The sequence below is a fragment of the Balaenoptera acutorostrata genome, chromosome 4, assembly GCF_949987535.1.
Source record: "Balaenoptera acutorostrata chromosome 4, mBalAcu1.1, whole genome shotgun sequence".
NCBI lineage: Eukaryota > Metazoa > Chordata > Mammalia > Artiodactyla > Balaenopteridae > Balaenoptera > Balaenoptera acutorostrata.
In genome coordinates, this window is record NC_080067.1 from 140,512,573 (window position 1) to 140,536,669 (window position 24,097).

The window sequence follows — 24,097 nt, forward strand, 5'->3', positions numbered from 1 at the left end:
GTAGTTGTGGTTCACGGGCTCTAGAGCACAGGCTCAGTAGTTGTGGCGCACGGGCTTAGTTGCTCCGCAGCATGTGGGATCTTCCGGGACCAGGGATCGAACCCATGTCCCCTGCACTGGCGGGAGGATTCTTAACCACTGACCACCAGGGAAGTCCAAATTATTTATTTTTGAGAGATTATTATGTTGCTAGATTCTGACCACATTCAGCACTTCATTTTTAAAGTGACAGAGTGTACATAGATAAGCCTGTAGTTTAAGCTCCTTTTATACTTTTCTAAAAGTATAGAAGTTACTATACTTTTATAATAATACTAGAGATGCTGAACATTATTTGTAGATATGTTAGTATTTTAGGAACAGTAAGTAAAAAGAAATTGAAATAATTTTCTTGTATATTTCCCTTATTTTTCAATTCTTTTATCTCCTATACATACTTCATTGCCAGAAAAGTCTCTTTCTCAATGTGGAACTTTACCTTTTTCCTAAGATGTTCACATAACATTCTTACAGAAACATTCGGTGTTTTACAGTATTTATTTTTTATGCAGAGCTAAAATCATGGTTATGGCAATTGCACCCTGTTCTCCTTCACCTTCCATAAGCATCTTCTCACATTCCTACAGTTTTCTAATCATTATGATTAATAGTTGTTTTAAAATCAAACTGATTTCACTGTAATTTACCATTTCTTTCTGTTAGACATGGAGATAATTTCCTAGACCGGCATTTGAATGGATTTTTTGTAGTTTTAAAAAGAACATCTTGGAAGGGCTGAACACAGAACTCTGCAGATAAGGAACAGTAGATTATTCCCAGTGAAAGGACTTCAGGGTATCTCACTAATTCACTTCTCAAGTCATGCTCATGTTACAGAATTGCCCAGTGGAAGCCTATACCTTTGTTCTGTAGTTTCCCTAAATGTGACTTTACTGAAGAAAACTTTTAGATCCCTAGAAATTATGCTGACATTAAAAGCCAATAAGTTAAGGGTCCAATAAAACTATAGTATTCACCTTTATAAAACTGAGTAAATGGGCTTGCTCTATTTATCATGGCACATTTAACCATACTTCATTTATTTACCATTTGAAGACTTTCCATGTACTTTGTGGTCAATAATGGAAGATTACTGTGGGGTGGTGTGAGGTGGTGTATGAGAGAGAGAGACAAAGAGAAATGACAAGAAGAATATGAACCCTATCAAGACATTGATTAGAAATATCTACAGACTAGAGACTTAATAAATTAATTTTAGGTTTCTAGTTTCTATTTTTACTATATTTAAATAGTCACTTCTTCCTTGATTATAGGCCTTAGTAATTATAAATTCTCAGCTTTTCACAATGTAAAGGAGTTTATAAAATATTTTCATATAATAATATGAAATGCATGACTTCAATTAGGCTAATAATTTACCTTAATATAGAAATACACAAATGAACATTTAAGCTTTTTCCTAGCTGTTCTATTCTTCTAAGAATGATAATTTCTTCGTACTCAGAAGTCAGTTGTTATTATTATAATTTTTGTACGCTAAACATATTGTGAAACTCTCATTTGACTTTTGGCCAAAATAAAAGCACCAATACCTTTGTATTTATACCTTTGTATTTATCTGGCTCAGAGCACAAGCTTTAACTTGAAGCTTCACATAGTTATCCTCTGTAACAGGAAGATTTTCCTAGAACCAAATAATAAAATAATTACACATTCCTTTTAGAATATGCCTTCATGTCGCAAAAATTTTCACACATAATTGAACAAAATCAAACAGACTCCAAATCTTACACCTTACTTAACTGAAAAAGGTACAAGCAATTATCCTATAGTATATAATACAAAAGAATATAGGGAATTTGGGGGTAAAAATTTTAAAAAGCCTTAGTTAGGGTACATATTTTGAAAAGGTACTTAAGATACTGACAGGGATATATGCGTAGGCAATGAACACAGGATAACGAAGTAGAGCAACAAATACTGTACCTCATTTTAATTTAAATAATCTCAAAGCATCAAACCTTCATGCAGGGATAGCCTTAAACACATACACATAATATATACACCATAATGATTATGGAATTTTCTTAATGCTATAAATAAAGTTTGCTAGTGTCATTTGTTAATCTCTGCTTTATTTAACATCTGTCTTGGACATTTCAGCATGCCCCATGGCACTCTGGGGTCAAAATACAAACTTAATGGAACTTAATTATTCCTCATATTTCACAGCTAGATATAACTTCAAAGGCAAAGATATTTCAGACTCAGGTACTCAATGTCATCCACCAATGACACCAATAATTAAAATGCTTTCTTCAACCCCTGATATGCCCCAATATTAGATCAAAAGTTGGCTAGAACAGCTACTTGCACAGTGCCTCCTGTGTTCTATCAAAGGGATCACTGCGTTTAATTCGATATGAACACAATATTCTGGGATATCCCTTTTTAAAACTCAGATTTGATAATATTTGGTGATAACACGAATATATTCAACAATATCGATGAATTTGTGGATTTTACTCATGATTGTGTGAACCTGGTGATGACTGCTCCTGAGAGCCAATCAAAACTCTTAGACCTTTCATCCTGACCCAATGGTAGAAGCCAAGCTGTCTGAGGTTTAGACTCCTAACTTAAATGATTTTGGAGCTGTAGAAAGATAACACAGAAAAACTGGATTGTGTTCATGAGCCGGAAATTCTTATTACTACTATGAAATATACAGGCACTATGAAATACATATAGCACTTAGTTTTCGTCCCTAAATTTACAGTGGGATAATGACTCTGGCCTGCCACAAACCTTTCAATCAATCACCAATGTATGAAAATTCTACTATCTGTGCTTAAAGTGGTAAAAAACTGGAAACCATTTAAGGCTTACTGAATGAGGTAACTTCGCACAGCTCAGATGTTAGTGTGAAAAACAATGCTTTTCCACCTCTTTCATTTCCCAATATGAGAGAAAGTATTTTCTGAAATATGCCTACAATCTGAAAACTCCCTTTACTGTGGTATTCAGAATAAATTGGGTTAATTTTGCAACACATAAGACTACTGAAGTTGTTCTGTTTTCCTAGTATCTTTTATGCCACCACCCTGAGGAACTAAAAACTCCTTTGTAGCAACTCTTTTAAAAAATATAGTTATACCACAATATGGACCACTGTTTTCACATAAGATTAAAGTAATTTATAGGGTTTCACTTAAGTAATTTTCACTCATTTAGTTCAACTCAAAATAATTTGTAACAGGCCATTTAAAACTGGGTCTGTCACATATGGAAAATACACTATCTTGTTTCATTTAATGATTAAACAATTTTTCTTACCCTTTCTTGGAACACAAATGTTATTTCTTCACTTGTAGAACTCTGTTGAAAATATAAGCCTTTCATAGTCACCTAAAAACAAAAAAAGAAAAAATATACATGAAATAAACTAATCAACAAAATGTCTTCCAGATCAAATGAAAGTAAAAATTGAAAAATAGTGCTGGCAAAGGATAAAATGACAACTCTAAGTGTTGTCTTCAAACGAATTCAGGTAATAGTTCTTGAAAGCAATCAAACAAGATAATACGCAACAATCTCTGGTACGCATTTGAGAATGGGCTTATAGTTCAACCTTTCACACAAAGGTGAGCATGTGCTTAACTTCATTTTACCGTTCAATAAAAATTTTGAGATGTACTTGAAAAAATTTAAAAAACCTTATGCAGGCCAGAGGGCTCAATTTTCATAACCAAAGGTGTCATTGAAAGGGCTTTCAAAGTCTTAAAAAAGACCATTAAAAAAGGAAAAAGTGGACAATGAAGACACTCATTGAAATTGTACCCCTAATTCCTCTGTATCAGTTTATAAGCCATTTAATGGAAGTATTTAAACCTGTATTCTGCAGACTTCTTGAAGCATCTCTAAGGATTCACAGCTGTTTCTTTAATTTTCATAGTAATTGCATGACAAGACTATTTTTTAAATGTAAATTTTATAGAAGTACTGTATAAAATACACATAGAAGGACTTCCCTGGCAGTCCAGTGGTTAAGACTCCATGCTTCCAATGCAGGGGATGCAGGTTCGATCCCTGGTCAGGGAACTAAGATCCCACATGCTGCGTGGTACAGCCAAAAACCCAAACAAACAAGCAAAGGAAAACTTACCAAAAAAAAATTAACTAAAAAAAATATACATAGAAAAGTTCACAGATCCTAAGTGTATAGCTTGCTGAATTTTACAAAGTGAATGTGGCCATGTCATAGCAGGAAATACATCACTAGAACTCCAGAAGCTCCCTCGTTCCCCTTCTAGTCACTACCTTCCCCTCCTAGGGACGCTCAATATCCGAGTTTTAAGAGCAGGTGAGTTTTGTCTGTTTTTTACTTTATATATGAAATCATGCTCCTTTATGTTTAGTTTCTTTCTCTCAGTGTTATGAATTTCACTCATGCTGTTGCCTGTAGTTGTATTTATTTCATTCATTCTCATTGTTATATGGTATTCCATTGTATGAATAAAGTACTATTATCCATTCCACTAAAGATAGACATTTGACTGTACCCAGTTAAGGCTTTTACAAATTATCCTGCTAAGAACATTCTTGTACATATTTTTTGGTGAAAGTAGTACAGTATTATTGAATTTATTTTATGGATGAGCAAACTGAGACTTAGAGGCTAAGGCACATACCTAGGGTCTCATAGCACCCCCTCGGCTAGAGCTGAGACAAATCAGGTGTTACCAACTCCGAAGTCATTTCTCTTAACCAGTATATTTAATGGTTTTCTATTGAGCTGCTAACGTTAGATGTATCACTTAAAACTAGAATCCTATCTCCTTTAGTTTAGGATTGATAATTAAGTGCTTGTTGACAGAACTAGCAACCCAACTTGTAAGGCTCACTGAAAAATGAAAATGTGGGGAAACTTGTCCAGAAATTATTAAAATTTCAAGATGGTGACAGCCAAGCATTTAAACCAAGCCTGAGTCCCTTCTGAGTGTGAGGTCCAGAGTGACTGCATAGGTCCCGTGCTCATGAAGCCGGCCCTGCAAGCAGAATCTTAGTGGACCTAATGGATCTGTATAGTGGATTTTTACTGAGCAGTTCAGTAATGGTTGCTACTTTCTAGAAGGTAATAATCAAACGCTGGAACTAAGAGAAATGAGTACACATTCCAGACATTTATAGAAATTATGTATGTAGCATCTATCAACAAAGTATATAAAGAAAAGAAGAGCCAGGTAGGAAGATTAAATTAAGTCTAGCCCTCTGGTTAGAGAAGCCCTCTGGGGTGGGTGTGTGCGCGCCTACATACATCAATGTGTTTGTTGGGGTGGTAGGGGAGAGGGGAAGAACCTAAGCACAGAACAGCAGCTATGCATTCCCTTTCATAGAAATCTAGGCTCTTCTGCCTAGTTGTCAAGGCTGTCTAAGATGCATACCCACTGTCCCTAGTCTACCTTACTCCCCCCCATTTTTCCAACACATACCCTGTCTGATCCAGTCAGCATGACTTCACACCATATGGCCACCGCTGTCTCAGGGCTCCAGGCACTGCCTGCTCTCTGAGACTGTGCAGTACTTACGCTATAGATTCTGTGAAGTAAGTAAAGCTCAAGTCCTACCCCCTATCTGAAATCACCTCCCAGTGATGTGCAATCTACCCCATCTGTCCCATGCTTCTAGATTTCATTGTTACATACTAACAAAGCCTTGCTTTATTCACTCACTAACTAGTGGGTTTTCCCAGCTATTGCTTCAAAGAATCAACAATATTCCTTATTACGAAATAAACAAATCTCTGCTCCTACTCAGTCTGGAGCTACTGGAGTTGCCTTTTTGAGAAATGAAATAATTACACATCAACATCTTGATTTCAAAGTGTCTCCCTTTGTAATTCTGGAAGCCACTGTCTTCCCTGCCCATTGCATCTGAGAGCATATGGCATGTCTCCCAGATCAGCAGTCACATGGATCTCATACTGTATGCACCCCCAGCTTCAAAGACCCTGGAAGCTGTTTGTGTGAACCCCTAGTGTCCCTTAAGACAACTGTTATATACATAATACTGCCAGTATTTTTGGTCTGATCGTTCTAAATAGTTCCTCCAAATTAGGTTACAATCAGTCTGGCTGGTAGAAAAAAGTAATGTTTAGTTGGTCCAATAAGGAAACATGTGGGAGCAAAAAAAACCCCTCAAAGTTACAAAGTGAAGAAAGAGAAGTGTTTTTACAAAAGTGGCCAGAAGAAAATTGAGGAACTATTACTTGTTTTGCAACCCCCAAAATGAATACTAAGTTCTTTTTTTTAAAAATTAATTTATTAATTAATTAATTTACTTATTTTGGCTGCGTTGGGTCTTCGTTGCTGCACAAGGGCTTCCTCTAGTTGTGGCGAGTGGGGCTACTCTTCATTGCGGTGCGTGGGCTTCTCATTGCGGTGGCTTCTCTTGTTGCAGAGCATGGGCTCTAGGCGCACAGGCTTCAGTAGTTGTGGCAGGCAGGCTCAGCAGTTGTGGCTCTCAGGCTCTAGAGCACAGGCTCAGTAGTTGTGGCGCACGGGCTTAGTCGCTCCGCGGCATGTGGGATCTTCCCGGACCAGGGCTCAAACCCGAGTCTCCTGCACTGGCAGGTGGATTCTTAACCACTGCGCCACCAGGGAAGTCCCAATACTAAGTTCTTAACAGGGAGAAAATGGTAGAATGGATGATATTCAAGTCCCACTAAGTTTCTTAGGCACTGGTCCAGATTAAATGGAACACTTAGTCCATTATTTAACAAAATTTTTATTGAATGTAAAGATATTTGCACACAGGAAATATAATAACTGAACACCTCATAAAATAAAAATATAAATTAAATGTATACTATTTATCATGCCATTTCCAAGGATGAATGTCATGTAACCTCAAAATTATATATTCTACTGTAAGCTTTCCTTTATCAAAAAAGTGCTACGTAAAACTTTTAAATAAAAATAAATCTGTTTAAAAATATAGGCTGATGTAAAAAGCCCTATAAAAAGCATAAAGATTTTAAAATTTTCCAGGTACATCTGATTTTAAATATATTTGACATAAGTCCACAAATCGAAGATTATGGTTGTAATACTTTAAATTTTTATAATGGTAACATATGAAAAATTTGGAGAAACAAAAATTAAGACCTCTATTTTAAATAATTTTTGGTACAAAGCAGAATAAGGAATTTGCATAAATTAAACACTTACCATAAATAACACCAAGAAAGTAGTTAAAGAAAGTACTAATCTTTTAAGGAATTTCTAAAAAAAAATCAATGGGAAGAAATTTCAAATGGTTTCATCTTAGTTATAACAACATGAACTCCACTTGCTCTTCCCCTGCTACACTATGCCCCAAGGAGCTCATCTATTAATAATTGTAAATAAAACCTCTACAGATCATTCTTTTTTTTTTTTTTTTTTTTTTAAAGATTTTATTTATTTATTTATTTTTATTGATTAATTGATTGATTGATTGATTGCTATGTTGGGTCTTCGTTTCTGTGCTAGGGCTTTCTCCAGTTGTGGCAAGCGGGGGCCACTCTTCATCACGGTGCGCGGGCCTCTCACTACCGCGGCCTCTCCTGTTGCGGAGCACAGGCTCCAGACGCGCAGGCTCAGTAATTGTGGCTCACGGGCCCAGCCGCTCCGCGGCATGTGGGATCTTCCCAGACCAGGGCTCGAACCCGTGTCCCCTGCATTAGCAGGCAGATTCTCAACCACTGCGCCACCAGGGAAGCCCTACAGATCATTCTTTATCTACACTTTCAGACCAAAAGTGTTCTGAGTATCAGATCAACCTCAAAATCAACGGACATAAAACTAGACTCGTTTTTTTTCCCCCAAACAAGATTTTGCTGTACCAAACTTCAGTCATCGAGGATATTTTAGAATCTATCATAATTCCTTCCTCTGCATTAAGTTATCAACCATAAGGCTTCCTTTTCCTTTACAATGTCCTGGCTTACCTGCTCATTTTAGACTTTAGCACAAGCGACGGGCTAACACTGCAATGCCTCAGGCCTGGGCTATGGCCACAGGCTGCTGAATGGCTTCCTTTCTTTCCTTCATCCAATACACCTGTTACTCTATGGACAACCTAAGCCTGAAAGTCCAAACTCTTCTTATATGCTCAATTTTCCATTTTTCCCCAACACAAACTTTACAATTTGGTGGCCACTTCAGGTTCGGGATTCAGTTTTAATGCTTCTAACCCACACTAATTTTTATTTTAAGGAAAGCACAGATACACTGTCAAGCAGCTAGGCTACCAAAAAAACCAGATGAAGTCAGCTCTGAAATGTTGGCCCATCATGCTGGGCCTAGTGTACAGCATTATGATGCTAGTTGGATTGTTAGGGGTAAATCTTCAGTTATATTGAAGAGGTGACAATACTAAGTTTTAACAATGTTTTTACCCATCTGTGGGACTTTTCATACATATCCACATATCAGAGAAAGAAGTATGTCAAACCATGTACCCATAAAACATATGGTCAGCATAATCAAAGTAACTAATGGAGGTTTGGTTCAAATACCATACTTTGCAGGCTGTGGAGGAGACTGGTAGTCCTAACTAGATAGGCCAGCTCTGCTTCTTAAAGTGGGAGGCATATCTCTACATTGTGCAGGCAACAGTCTCTAGAAATCCGTATATTTTAAGGACACTTTACATAAGCAATGAATACACAGGTGTTTGGCTATATACTGTACTGTTCTCCTGGGTCTGTTACAAGATGGGCATGGGAGACACTGTGATAGTGGCTCGTACCTAGCTAAACCTGGAAAGCATTTCTAGCTAATAACATGTATTATAAGAACTTTTTATTTCACATTTTAGGTATATAATTTAAAACTTAGGAAAATGCATGAAGTTGCATGGTCCCTCTTACTAGACGGATTTAAACTAGAGGCTGGACACACATTTACAGTGGCATCATAAAGGAGATTCAAGCATCAGTTGAGGAGGTCGGGGGATGAGATGACCATCACAAAGTCTCTTCTAATTATGAGAATCTAGATTTATATGAACATTATCAAGACATACTCAATTGAATGTATACAAGTGACGTGTAATCTTTACATCTCACACAACCTGAGATCTAAAGATAGGTGAAGAACTAGGAAAGGAAAAAAAGTTTTTTTGATACGGGCTTTAGGCGGAAGCAACAACAAGAGGCATTCGATTGGATACGTCAAATTGTTGCCTATATATGCAACAAGTGGCTTCAGCAATGACCTCTTTTGAATCGCAAAAGAATATGTGATTAATTCTCCTGCCTCCAAGAGAGCTTAACTATTGTTATTTGTTGATTTACAAAATACCTTTTCACTTAAGAATTCTTACTAGTAGGACCCCCTTGCTAGTACTGCTGGGGGGTGGGTAGTGGGTTGATTGGGGAAGTGGGATGGTTATTTATTGAAAGATTAGAAATTTTTGTTCCAGTTTCTATTTGATGTAGGGCCATTTAATATAGTAAGATCTAGAACGACAGAAACTTAACTTTCATTTATATTTCTGAATTAGCGTCATATTTTCCCATATTGTACTACTAGGGAACAGTGGAGCCAATGGTGGCACGAACGACAGTCATCCCTTCCTGCTGGCTTAATCATGTCACACTGGGACAATGCAGGTGATGAGGAAGATAAGCAATTGAGGGATCCTCCCTGTATCTCTAATACATTCTCCCTCTTCTCCAACTGACTTAAGGGATGTTCTTCTCCACAGACTAACATTACCTGCAGTTTGTCAACACTTAGTTTTCTAAATCACTATAGGATTTTAAATCATTTCTTACTTCAGATGCAAAGTAGGAACTGTAATTTTGATTAAATATTTACTAATAAATTCACAATCAAGGGAAAATAATTCATGAGATGTCACCTTTATTATAATGTATAAAAAGAGAAGAAAATTATTTTGCAAAATACTACATTTTAGCATTATGTGGATATGTGTGTTTTTGCTTTTCTACTCATAAAACTCTCATTAGCTCAACGTATACTGTTTATTGGATCTAGAAAAATCATAAATAAAGCTGTCTTTGAACTATTCTATGTGAAGTTCACAGGAGCAAGAAAACATTTTTATCAATTAAAAAAAGATTTCACCAAAAACAAACCCCCAAAACACTGTGATTCCATAGTGAAACATTTTAAGAATTCCCAAGCCTTCCCTTTTTCCTCCTTCAAGGAGGTACACAAATGAACCAAGACACATTACTGTCCAGGGTATAGTAATATCTCCTTGAGGTTATGTGCACTCTTCTTCAATCTAGAACTCTGATTTTGAATGCACAGCACAGAGAGTTGTAAAACTACCGAAATATTTCACTGCAACTGACAGGCAACTTTGCCTTGTATGGTGAACCCTCTCTTTCCAATCTGAATGTCTCATCCTCTGCCATCTAGAGCAGAGGCATCAATAAGTTGAAATTAGTGATAAAAGGTAACAATTATACACTGCAGTGATTGATGGATACGATTTAGAAGTCATAACTGGCCCTACCCTGAATCCTGGCTTTCCTACTTATTCACTGTATGACTTGGGCTACGTAATTTTAACCTTCTGGGCCTCAGATTCCATACCTATAAAACAGGAATAATAACAGTAGTTACCTCAAAGGGGTACTGTAAGGCTTAAAAAAATACATGCAAAGCCCTCAGTACAATACCTGGCACACAGTAAGTGCTCAATAAACGTTGACTGTATTTACTATTATTTCTGTAAACTGAGCAGAGAACTTGTAAAATATCAAGAGTTCCAAAGCCCATCTCACAGAGCAGCGAGGGGTTCTGTCCAGGGCAACTTGAGTTTTAACACCTTTTAATTTCGGCCGTGGGCTATGACATCATCCAGACCTGTGCCATTCAGTAACTGTAGCCACTAGCCACCAAGGAGCCCTTGAACTGTGCCTAGTCAGAACTGAGACGTGCCGTTACTGTAAGATGCACATCAGATTTCGAAGACTTAATATGAAGAAAAAGAGAACGCAGAATATCTCGATTTTAAAATATCTGATTATGTATCGAAACGATATTTTATTTCTTATCTTTGGCCACACCGCGCGGCTTGTGGGATCTTAGTTCCCCAGACCAGGGATGGAACCGGGGCCCTTGGCAGTGAGACCTCGGAGTCCTAACCACTGGACAGCCAGGAAAATCCCGAAATGGTAATATTTTAGACATTCTGGGTTAAATGAAACCTTAAAATTAATTTCATGTTTCTTTTCTTTTTTCTTTCTTTCTTTTTTTTTTTTTTAAACGTGGCTCTCATTAAATCTGCACTCAGAGCTTATGGAGAACCCGGCTGCTCATGACGCGGACCAGCAGCACCTGAGAGCTTGTCAGAACTGCAGATTCTCAGGGCCGCCCAGACCTACACAATCAGCATCTGCGCTTCAATATGATTCTGAGGTGGTTCTCTAGCATCGCTCCGGAGTATTCCGCTGTCGAGCTTACTCCGGAGGATAAACCTGGCCCTACAGTTACATAAATGCGAATACCCTGGCTTTAAGGAAGTGCTCACCGAAAAACAAAAGTGGAGGAGAAAGCGGCGGTAGGGAAGGAGTAAGGTAGAAAAAAAAGAAACTCCAAGTAGAGGGACAAAAAGATGCAGGAAGGGGAGAAATCCAACCTGGGAGATTCAGTGGAAGGGAACTTCCAGACTTCTGCCCCCATAAATGTGGAGAGAGATACAAACTGAGGTAAAATCTACCATCCAAACCTGTAAGGACCAGGAAATCGTCAGTCAAATCAAGTCTTACCCGCCCCTCAGCGGCCTCAGCTAAGCGAGGCCTGGGCCCGAGAGATCTGAGGACGGTAACCACCATCCGCCCCAGGGCTGGACGGTTCGCCGGGGCGTCTCCCGCTCTTTCCCCCAAGGCCCGGTTTCCCGAGACACGCAGCGCGTTTCTCGGCACTCACCTGCCTCGGAGCGACTCCAATGGCCTGCACCTTCACCGCAGCCACCTTCGAGTCCTTCTGCAGAGGGTCCGCCCCCTCTGGGCCAGGGGCTGTTCCCATTGGCCAGGCCGCTCGTCAGTCTCGGAGGCTCTCGGACTCTCCGAGGCTGTAGGGAACGCCATAGCAACCGAACATGGAACTACATCTCCCGGCATGCTCTAAGGCGATGCACCAGGGGCTACCAATAAATGCGCGAAGTCCTAGTTGCCGAAGGGTTCAGTTTTATGCAAATATCAAAGACCACACCCTTCCTCATTCCAACCGTATCCCCATCATCTTCTTTGGACTGTTCCCCGCCTCCCTTTTGCCTCCACATTGTCCTTTCCTTTAACACTTTCCGTTAGTTAGTTGAACGCATCCTAACTAGTGTCTCGCTTCGCACGGCAACGGAGAAATGCACCGAAATCGTGGAACAAAATCTGCCCAAGCCCCGTCAGGAAAATCCCAGACCAGACATCTCTAGTTACGCCTTCTGGAAAGGGGGTGGGGAGGAAGGAGAGCCCAGGTCACGCCCCCTTTGGGCTTGCTGATTGGTTTATTCGGCTGTCACGCCGTCCTCTTTCATTTCTCTCAGCTGCCCCTCCTTTGGTTCCCCGCGGTGGGCGGGGCTAGAGGTAGGGGGCGGTGAGGAGGTGTGGGCCCCTTCTTCCGATTGGTAGGGTTTTTGTCCCCACCCACCCGGGGGCGGAGATGGAGGGGTGGATGGGAGCAGGGGAGGCAGCCGAGGGAGATGAGGAGATAGGCGGGAGCGAGGGAGGGAGCGAAGGAGGTAGAGAAGATCGGAGGAGAGGGGAGGGAGCGCAGCTTGGTTGCTCCGTAGTACGGCGGCTCGCGAGGGAGAATCCCGAGCGGGCTTCGGGACGTACGGAGAGGCGGGCGGGCGGGGATGGTGTGCAGGGCTGCGGCTCCTGCGTTCCCTCCCGCTGCGAGTGAGCTGTACTGATTTGTCCCTGGGGCGGCAGCGTGGACCCGCCTGGAGATGAGGTGAGGAGCGGGCTGGACCGCGGCGGCCTGGACCGGGAAGGCGGCAGGGGCGGGGGTCGGCGCGGGGGTCGGCGCGATGGCCGCCTGGGGCGCCCGTTCCCCGGGCCGGCGCGCGTCCCTCCGGGCGCCCTTCACCCTTTGCCGCACGGTCGGGAGGCGAGGCACCCGCCGACCCTGTGCCTCGTCCTTCCTATTCTCCCGGGGGCTGCGGTGGGGCGGCCGGCTGGCGGGCGCCGGGAGGCCAGGGCTCCGCGGCGGACTGAGGGGGTGGCGGCCACGGGACGGGCTTCGGGTTGAATGGGCGTCCGCAGCCGTGGCCGGCGAGCGGGGTCCCTCCTTCCTCAGGGGGGACGTGGGGCGGTCGGTCCTTCCAGGGCTGACCTCGCTGCCCTCGGCCGCCTGAGCCTGGCGGGCCGGCCAAGTCTCGCTTCCCCGCCAGCCTCCCGGGGATCCGGAGCTCGCGGGGAGCGGCGTCGCGCCTCCCGCCTCTCTCCCCCGGCCTCGAGTTCCCGGCTCATCCCTTTTTCTCTCTCGTGTGCCTGCGAAATCCCTGTCAGTGAAGGACAGTCAATGCCGTTTGGCCCTGAGTCCTCCTGCTGGGGCTGTCTCTGATGGTATTTAACGGAAAGCGGCTCTCCTTTCAGTGGGAGCGCGTCCCCGGTGTCTGCCGTTCCCCTTCCTTTCTTTACGCACAGACAGGGCTTTACGGTGTGGACCGAAGGCACAATTACCGGCTCTCGCTTGAACGAGGAAATATGATCAGAATCCCCAGGAAAAGGAAACCAACGAGGAATGGGTTGCGCCTTCCTTTACTCCTTGTTTGCCTTTGGATTAGAAGGCAACTTCGTAGATTACATTTCCTATAGACATCTTTTGTTGTGATTCAGACTAAAGGCTTTGCTTTTGAAGAAATAAATTAGCGGCTTCTATGTTGAGTTGAAGGCTATGGAGATTTTTGATGGCCTCTTAATATGAAAGTTTCCTTTAGAACTTTGCCATCATCAGTGCTATTCTGAAGGCAGCACCAGCCTGAAATTTTAAATACATGCAGACTCTGGACAGATGCGTTTCTTTGTGCTTATCTGCTGGCATCCTACTCTTAATGTTTCCGTGGTCGGAACGTACGGATAATAAAAACAAGTACAATAAAAAGTATATATAGGTAATAAAAACAAATACGATACCAAAAAATGCATCTGGAAAATCTCAATTCTGTCAACGCGGAGGCAGTTTTTACTAATCCCTTTGAAAGGATGAAGACCAGGCTCAGAGATCTCATGGATTATGTAGTGGACAGGATATGAGGGAAGGAACTGGGGCCATGGATCCAGCAGGCCAGCTGGTTTGTATAGTGCTACTCTTAACCTCTGAAATAGGAGGAATGTATTTGTTGGGATACCTTTATTTTTAGGTGATTTAAGGTGCAGAAGCTTAAATGCCCCCCAAAATTATGATTTCTACCTGTCACTGAGAACAAAATACTGTGTTTTTGTTGTCAAATTTTTAATAGTTTACTTGAAACATTTATGTTGTTTTGATGGTTGTTTGCTTATTACTAAAGAAAAAACCATTTTAAAATATTGAGTTCTTTCTGTAGGAGGTTTGTAAAGAACCCAGAAACTTTAGGTAATCTAAATTGAGAAATGAGGGACACTAATTTAGTGATGGTTTAAAAACTATTTAAAACTTCTTTAAGTAGCTCCAGTAAGGAGCATTTCTGATACAACTTTTTTTTTAAGGCTATTTCTTTATCTAAGAATGTTATCTATTGAAATTGCTGAGGCATATGGTACCTTCACAAAAGTCTATTATTATTCTGCCTGAGTAAGAAAGGAAATGAACAAATTTTTGATGTACTTTGGAACCCTGTGGATTGTTCAGATACTAAGCATTGTGAAATAGGGCATAAAATGAGTGGTAGCAAGTTAGTTCCCTGAAATGTTTGTCTCTCTTAGCTAATTTTTTTTTTTTTTGCAGTTGACTAACAATTTCCTTTTTCTTAATGCTTATCCCTAATATTGGTAGTAAAATTCTGCTTAGGTTCATGTTTTCCCCAAATAACTAGATTAAGGCAAACTCAAATCTCCTATAACGGGGGGTTAAGAAGGCGGTGCTGGTAAATCCCTCTACTCTTACTCAGCTTTTTAATTTGCTAGATTTGTGAATTATAGGGAATTAATTACAGGTCGGTTGGGTTTATATTACTCAGTTCACATTCCACTGCCATAGAGCTTTTCTCTTCTGAATGATCATTCTCTTCTGAATGGTTCCACTTACTGGCGGGTTTCTCAAAGTCTGGACCTCAGAACACTTATATCAGCATTACCTGAGGTTCTTGCTAAAAATACAGACTCCTGGGATCTGATTTCCAGCAGGTCCTCCAGGAAGTTTTCTTGCACAGTAGCGTTGGAGAACCACTGGCATTGTGCTTCCTTCTCAGTGAGCGTGTCCTAAGACCATGTTTTGAAGAGGATAGCAAGTTTTTTCAAGAGACAGAATAACTTTTATGCCTTAGGCTGCTAATAAAAAACTATGACGTTCAGGTATGTAACACACCTATAATATAAATTTCAGAAGGGCAGAGACTTTGGTTCATCATTGTGCCTCCAGTGCCTGGAAGAGTGCCTGGAGGAACTTCATGAAACACTTGAGTGAATTACATCACAGTGAGGCCACGTCTTTAAACCTTTACTTGTAAAGTTAATCTTATCACTTTGTAGTCATTGATTTTAAGCTAGGAGCCACAAGTACTGTACCCCAATCATTTCTGTAAGTTTGGTTGGCTCTGAAAGGAGAGAACCTTTCCCAAGCTTAGACTGCTCAAGGCGATAAGCTGGAAAGAAGGCCCCTAGCAAAATGTTTGCTTAGACTCAAAATATAAATTTAAGTCACAGTATAGTGGTAAATTACTATGTTATCACTACATTAAAATGCCATTTTATAAGCTATGATAAGCCCAACATAGTGCAATAAAAATTGGTTTCCAAACAATGTAGAAAACTGGTATGTTTTCCGATTTTATTTTTCATACTCGTAACATATGACCTTCACTCCTTTTTTTCAGAGTCCAGCACAGGACTCAGTCCCATAAATAACAGCTTCTGTTGTGTAGTTGAGGGGATGGATAGTTAAAGAGTGCAACATCTAGAGAATATTGGGTTTGACCGCACATAGTCTGTGACTTTGATCTAGTCACCTAACCTCTCTGTGCCTCAGGTTTCTCAGCTGAAAATGGGAATTGTTGTAGTAAAATTTAATACTTCTAAGTGCTTGCTTAAGTTCTTCAGATACACTCATTTAATAAGTGGTAGTTATGATGATCATAAGAAGTTGAGGTATATAAAAATATATGAAACTCTAGCTAGTCCGCTCAGTTTTTGTACTACTGTACTTTATGGTAGTAAGTAGAAATCCATTGCTTAAAAAAGAAGTCTCTTGCTAATTTCCTGGCACTAAATATGTATAATTTTTAAATTATAACAATAACTAGACTAAACATTAAAAGTATTTAATAAAACATCAAGTTCTATGCAAATTTTTTTTCTAAATAAAGATAAACCTGTCATCACTTTCAGCTTAATAGTATTATTTCAGAAAGAAACTGATAATCAGTTTAGATAATCCCTTGTATTTTAAAGAATCGCATGTTTATGGTAGAACAATTAAAATACAGAACAACAAAAAGTAGAAAACCATAAAATACTTAGAGGTCCACTACCTGAATACATTTCTCTCCAGACCCTTTTTCTGTGTGCATGTGGCTATTTATATATAGTTTTTGGTAGCAAATATGGGATCCTGCTATACATATGATTGTTTTGTAACCTGTACTTTTTTTCTTAACATCTTATCATGAATCTTTTCATGTCTGTATAGTCAGTTATAATAGTAGTTGAATAATCCATTTTATGGGTCTATGATAATTTAACCAATTTGTTTTTATTAAACATTAATTTTTTTCCCACCACTATAATCAGTATCTCTGCAATGACTGTCCTCCATGCATCTCTATATATACTTTTGAGATTTTTATTCCTTAGGATAAATTTCTAGAGGTGTGATTGCAGGATCAAAGTACATGCTATGGTTTAAGGGTTTTTGATACATATTTCCAATTTGTCATTTTGAAAGGTTGTAGCAATTTACACTCTTAGCATGGTGTATGAGAGTTCCGTTTCCCTCCCCCTTCCTTTTTTTGGGAGTGACTTAACCAGTGACAAACCTAGTGAATTGTTTTCATTTTTAGGAAGAAGAATGGGATGTTATTGTGACCAGTTTGGTGGTGCGATATGGAAAGTCAGAAAATTCATACACCTGTCATAATGATAGCTAACTTTTTTTTTTTTTTTTGGCTGTGCTGGTTGGATTGCGGGATCTTAGTTCCCAGACCAGGGATTGAACCCGTGCCCTCTGCATTGGAAGCACGGAGTCCTAACCACTGGACCGCCAGGGAATTCCCGATAGCTAACATTTATTGAATCCATTTACAGCATTTTATAAGCATTAACTCACTTAATTTTTACAAATTCTCGGTTTTTTAGATGAATATGACTTGGAAACCAAGGTACCTGCAGTTAAGTAACAGAGAGCCAGCAAGTGGCCATGCAGATTAGTTACTCTAGAGCCCAAACTCTTAGCCATAGTGCTGGATTGCCTGTTTCCTGCACATGTTGTACGGCATTGGGTGTACTTTTTACATTCCTGATTTCTGTTTTGAAATAACCTGCAGTTTCTTGGCGTGCATTAATTTATAAAGTAGATGGGGCACAGATTTGAAGCCCTCTCATTGAGGAGTTCGTCGCATAAGTTAGCTCACAAACAAGCTTCATGTCCTGTCTAGCACCCACCTCTCAAAGCAGTGTGCTACCCTTTCCTCTGTAGTGGTTTTCCTAAAGCACCCCTGCGTAAGAAACAGGATTAGAGTCACAGAGAAGACTAGCGAAATTGGAAAAGGCAGTTTACTTGTGGTGTGGACTTGCCTTGGGAACACAAGACAACGTACAGAAGTGTGATCAGGGAGACAGCCGGGAGTCTGTCCAAACATTTCCATGTCGACCAGTTTGGAGATTTGAAGTGCCTGGTGGAAGTTCAGTTCGGGAATGCAAAGGCCTCACTGTAGAGAGCTGTCACCCATCCACTGGGAGACCATTTAAAAAAAAAAAAAACCCCTTCTATTCATAAGTGTGATGGTAGAATATCATTAAAGTTTTGTTGCTCATGACTGTAGCCCTCTAACAAGGTGAATTTCCAGTAAGCTAATCTGTTTGAATTCATCATTGCTCTTTTCACCTTTTTCTAGTAGGATTGATGATTGGCAGCTTACCTTACTAGCTTATTGCCCAGAGAGAGAGCTGGTGAAATCATTTTGGCTTCAGCTCTCTGGCCTGAGTTTGTGCTGCTCAGTCAGGCAGGACAACCACGGCTCAGTTTTAGGCTGGACACCAAAACCCACTCTCACTGTTGTGAGGGCTGGAGCTCCACCCAGGCCGGGTGGGAGTGGTCCTGGGGGCACTTTACTCCTCATCCAGTGGTGGAGCCAGGAGGTGAACTGAGGGATGCGATAGAGTTTCGGATTCAGCTGAATTTGAGAAAATATTGTTGGCCAAAAAGCTCATTCGGACTTTTGCATAACATCTTACAGAAAAACCCGAACGAACTCTTTTGCGAACTCAATAACAAGGTCATAGCAGTTGGTCAAAGTTTTTTTTAATCCTTGGTGGTTAAAATTAAACGTCCTTTCCTTAATGCAGCTAAAAAAAAAGTTAGCTATCATTGTGACAGGTGTATGAATTTTCTGACTTTCCATATCACACCACCAAACTGGTCACAATAACATCCCATTCTTCTTCCTAAAAATGAAAACAGTTCACTAGATTTGTCACTGGTTAAGTCATTCCCAAGAAAAGGAAGGGGGAGGGAAACGGAACTCTTGTACACCATGCTAATGAAGGAGGGACAGCTTTGGATCCTATGTGCCTTGGTGAACCTTTTGACTTGTTTCTCTGTCAGTGATGGTTTTGTTCATCCCAGCATTTTGTCTGCAAGTCCTTCTGGTGACTGGTGGATACAGGGAAATGGACGAGGCCAACTGGCTTTTAGTGTCATGCTTTCACCAACCTGGTTACGAAGGACACTGATTCTTATGATAAAAGCTTGGAAACAAGGTGTCATTGGAGCCATTTGTTGTGTGTGTGTGTGTGTGTGTGTGTGTGTGTGTGTGTGTGTAGAGGGCTAATCACCTCTCTCTGAGGCAAATTTCCTGAGCAGTTTTATTCTAACAAGGGTAATGTGTTGTATTATAAGCCATTGTATAAACACACGCACACGCACACGCACACACACACACACACACACACCTCCATTCCTGTGCATTATCTATAATAAGAGTGTTGTGGATCCACTGTTTTATAAAAATCAATTCATTTCTGCTGTAATCTTAGGATAATAGATTTTAAAAGCAAGTAATCTTTCAGTTTCTGGAATCATTTGAAACTCAACTGCTCCATTCTTACAGAATTAAGGTATTCCATTTTGATCACTAACATATAAAAGCTGTATAGCTAGTAATGAGAGAAACCTTGAAAAGTTGACAGAAAAATTAGTGTCATTCCTGGTATATATACCAAGTTTCAGTGGTTAAAGGTCCACCCTCCTTTGTTTCTCCTCTTTCCTTCACTTACAATAAATAATATTAAACAAAGTCAGTAAATAATAATATGTCTCTTATAGGTAGTACTGCTTATTTTCAGATACCTTGATATATTGTCATTAAAATTGCTGTTTTAATATTCTTTAAATGATTAGAGAAATTGTGGAGGGAGAGAACTTGGTAGAGGGGTTGACTAGGGTGTGAGCTCCACGAGACAGGGAGTTTTGTCTGCGTTCCTCTCTGCCTTATCCTCAGGACCTAGAACAGTGTCTGGTGCACAGTGGACACTCAACAGTCGCATGCTGGCATGTTGAATAGATTAGTGTTTGAGGCTCTGTTTACCTGGAGGCCCGAGTCACCCAGGTGCGGTGAGCACTGGAGAGACAGGTGAGGAATAAAGGAGACAGGAGCTGGTTTGGATTTTATTCAGAGTCAGTGGAAGTAGGAAGCCAACATCAGTTTTAAGCAGGGGAGTACCTTTTGTTTGAATAGATCCCTCTGGATGTCACGTGGGAGTGGATTGGAGGAGAGCGAGAGAGAAATGTCGAATTGACCCTGCTTTCAGTTATCTGAAATTGACATTTCTACCTGGCCTTGTACTTTTTCTTTGCGATGAGGGTAATATGATTTACTCTTTGATGGGATGAGATGAATGGTGATTTGTATAAACTTTTGAAGTTCTCTGAGGAAAAGAGAACCCCATAAAACCACTATTCTTATGGATCAAATAAAATAAAACAATGTAAAATAAAGATCAGGAATTATTTAACTTTTTTTTTTAAATTTTTATTTATTTATTTATTTTTGGCTGTGTTGGGTCTTCGTTTCTGTGCGAGGGCTTTCTCTCGTTGCTGCGAGCGGGGGCCGCTCTTCATCGCGGTGCGCGGGCCTCTCACTATCGCGGCCTCTCCTGTCGCGGAGCACAGGCTCCAGACGCGCAGGCTCAGTAGTTGTGGCTCAGTAGTTGTGGCTCAGTAGTTGTGGCTCACGGGCCCAGTCGCTCCGTGGCATGTGGGATCTTCCCAGGCCAGGGCTCGAACCCATGTCCCCTGCATTGGCAGGCAGATTCTCAACCACTGCGCCACCAGGGAAGCCCCTAACTTTTTAACCATTAATTTCATTGAGGTTATGACTATAGATTTCTGATAGGAGAGATTTTTCTGTTTACATTTTTTGGTGAAAGAAACTTTAAATATATGGAAGTGAATCCTTAAAAATAGCTGTTTTATGAATTGAGTGTCTATAGAAGCTATTCACTTTGAGGAAGATCTAATTTGTAAAATGCTAATATTGTCTGTCCAATCTGGTGTTTTAATTAGTATCAAAGGGAGGGAAATACTGTAGTAATTGTAACCTTACGTTACTTCCTTAGTTCCGTTAGTTTTAAACCATAGTCATTATCTGTTATCTTTAGTTGTTTTGATCTCATTAGATTAAGTGACATTGCAGTTGTGATTTGGTAATTTAAAAAGTAACAAGTTTTTCTTACTACAAAAGCAATACATGTTTATTGAAGAAAGCTTTTGAAAATTCAGATAAAGGAGTAAAAGAGCATATCTGGGATCTCACTGTCCAGAGATAATGACCATCCATGCCCTGTGAGGGGTCAGCTCGCTCAGATTACCTAGAAATTTAGGTGTATTCAGTCTGGGGGACATGAAGGCATGTTAGGGACTCTGGGGACTGAAGATGGTCCCATGGATGGGGCAGCCCAGGGCCAGTCTGCCCAGACATTTGTGGCCCTGGGAGGATACATCTTGGTGTTACTACACCTTCTAGCTTTTTAAGAGAAGCTGGAAATCTAGAAATATGGATTTAATAAGACATCTCCCAATTTTTATGTGGGCCACAATTTTTAATAACACACTGGGGTTCAAACAAAGCGTACCTGAGGGCTGCATTCAGTCTCTTTTGCCTTGCCAGTTTATAACCTCAGGTATATATAGTTTTGTAGCCTGTGTTTTTCACTTAGTATATTGGAATATATTCCCAAGCCTTAACTGTATGCTACCTCGGCAGTGTGTACCTGTCTCCTGTTTCCTTACCAGCATTGGGTAAAACCACCTCAAAAAAAAAAAAATCTTAGCCAGTTTTATTAGTTTTAACTTGCATTTTTTGGTACTACTACTGAGTTGAACATTTAAATGCTTATTGGCTTTATACAGATTTACTTGGTAACCAGCCACCTTGCTAGAACTCTGAGTTCCAGTAGTGCTTTGTTCATTTATTCAGTGCTTCTCAACCTTTCTAGCATTATATATTTGTACCACATCAGTCCTAGTAATTAGTACTAATGGCAGGCATCATCCCCTAAACCTGAGGGCATCAGTACCTTGAGCACACGTCTAACCCATGTTAAAGATCTACAGGTGGGAAGTTCTGAGTTTGGTCAGTGGTTTAGTGAATGTTTGAGCACGTGCTCTGTGCCTGGCATTGCTCTAGGTGTCCAGCCTTGAACCAAGACAAAGGTCTCAGCTCTCCAAGACCTCATGATTTTTTTCATTTCTCTTGAGTTTTTCATGTAGACCATCATATTTATAAAAGATACTTTTTATTTCTAGAATTTATAATTAATTTTTTGGCTTGTATTTCTTACTGACATGAACTCCCCAAACAGTGGTGAATGCTAGTTACCCTCTCATTTCTTAAATTCAATTAATTCTCTTAAATTCTATTAAACTCTAGACTTTGGTGACCATTTCCTTTATTTTGATGATGAGAAAACCAGGGTACAACCCTGGGAATGTATAATGGGAACTTTTGGAGTGTCTGCCTGACTCAACACGAATCCCTTAACTGTCCTCTAACATAGACATCCACTCCCCTGCATACTTCTTCATTCCCACAGAAGACACAGAGGATTGAACCAGGTTTAGGGACCTGACCCAAGGTAGTCCAATCAGTGTCCTTTCCTGGAGATTTGACGTTGGGCCCAAGAGAGAGGGATTTGACCTTAATGTGTTCACGGGCCGTAACGTAAAAACTTGGAAGTTATAGGCAGTTACGTTCTGCTGTTGTGTCTGGGGACAGATAAAGGTGGTTTGTGGATGGAGAAAATAAAGCAGGTATCTAGAGAGAAGCAGAAAGAGAGAACACTACCTGAGACTGATAACTTGAAACATCTCTTCCAGTTTTTTCTGGGGCTGGTTGCATTCCTGTTCCTGAGTTCTATGAAGTCCTCCTATATTCTTAAGATTACACCCCACCTCCCCCGAACACACATGTTAGTTGAAGCCAGCTGATGTTGGGTTCTGTTACTCTGATCTAAGCCTTCTCTTCATTTTCAGCTCTATATTCTTTTTATAATCCTACCTCATCTCTTGTAGTTCTTGACTGTCGTCTGAGGAAGTTGTGAATTTATTATTATTTTCTCCATATAACAGCAACATCAAAAATTAAGGATACACTGCTATATATAAGATAGATGGGACTTCCCTGGTGGCGCAGTGGTTAAGAATCCACCTGCCAATGCAGGGGACACGGGTTTGATCACTTGTCCAGGAAGATCCCACATGCCACGGAGCAACTAAGCCCATGCACCACAACTACCGAGCCTGCACTCTAAAGCCCGCGAGCCACAACTACTGAGTCCACGTGCCACAAATACTGAAGCCCGCATGCTCTAGGGCCTGCGTGCCGCAACTACTGAGCCCACATGCTGCAACTACTGAAGCCCGCGTGCCTAGAGCCCGTGCTCCACAACAAGAGAAGCCACCACAATGTGAAGCCCGCGCACTGCAATGAAGAGTAGCCCCCGCTCGCCACAAGTAGAGAAAGCCTGCACGCAGCAGCGAAGACCCAACGCAGCCAAAAAAAGAAAGATAATCAACAAGGACCTACTGTATAGCACAGGGAACTCTACTCAGTATTCTGTAATAACCTATATGGGAAAAGAACCTGAAGAAGAATGGATATATGTATATGTATAACTGAGTCACTTTGTTGAACACCTGAAACTAACACAGTATTGTAAATCAGCTATACTCCAATGTAACATAAAAATTAAATTTAAAAAATTAAGGACAGCAAGAGACACAGAAGTGCACAAATTTAAGCTAATTCAGGCAATTATGATTTTATTGGAAAGGCCATTTTGCAAATGTGGATGCCCCCTCTGACCTCTCTTAAGCCAGTTCAGATCTCTAGCTGAGGGAAAACAAAAAGGAAGAGATTTTGAACTTAATTCCAAATGTCCTAGAATTTCAGTGGAGTTATTCCCCTTCACATACATATAACCGTTTGACCTCATGAAAAAAATGATACTGCATCTGTGTAGGGGGTCTGTTTAAGCATGTTCTGTTCCAGCCAGTGAAAGAAGACTCTTTAATATCTAAATATCAAGAAATTGAATCACAGTATAATTTACCTGGGGCTGGGCTTATTCTTAGATTAACTTTCTGTCTCATGGTGATGTCATAAGTACTCAGTGCTAAGTTTAAATATTCTACTATCCTAAAGGCATTGGATGGGGAGG

The 24,097-nt window shown here is 40.5% G+C and overlaps 2 protein-coding genes across 9 annotated transcripts in view; one reads left to right on the forward strand and one right to left on the reverse strand.

The window, feature by feature from the left end:
- The window catches only part of CRYZL1 (crystallin zeta like 1), a 33,260-nt gene extending 20,841 nt beyond the window's left edge, over positions 1-12,419 (reverse strand). For 2 of the 5 annotated variants that reach the window (XM_028166906.2, XM_007183717.3), the window contains exons 1-3: positions 11,952-12,418; positions 3,337-3,408; positions 1,607-1,684 (exon numbers count right to left, since the gene is read on the reverse strand). In XM_028166906.2, the coding sequence (XP_028022707.2) occupies positions 1,607-1,684; positions 3,337-3,408; positions 11,952-12,050 (249 nt within the window). In that variant the 5' untranslated portion in view covers positions 12,051-12,418. Of the gene's footprint in view, positions 1-1,606; positions 1,685-3,336; positions 3,409-6,340; positions 6,366-11,951 lie in introns of those variants that run through there. The other 3 variants (XR_009008122.1, XM_007183716.3, XM_057545264.1) reach the window with 3 other exon arrangements.
- A 299-nt stretch (positions 12,420-12,718) lies between these two features.
- The window catches only part of ITSN1 (intersectin 1), a 239,939-nt gene continuing 228,560 nt past the window's right edge, over positions 12,719-24,097 (forward strand). For 3 of the 4 annotated variants that reach the window (XM_007183718.3, XM_028166956.2, XM_028166955.2), the window contains exon 1: positions 12,721-12,974. Coding sequence is in view for 1 of the 4 variants with exons in the window: in XM_028166955.2 (XP_028022756.2) it covers positions 12,970-12,974 (5 nt within the window). In the remaining 3 variants the exon portion in view is untranslated. Of the gene's footprint in view, positions 12,975-24,097 lie in introns of all 4 variants that reach the window. The other variant, XM_007183719.2, reaches the window with a different exon arrangement.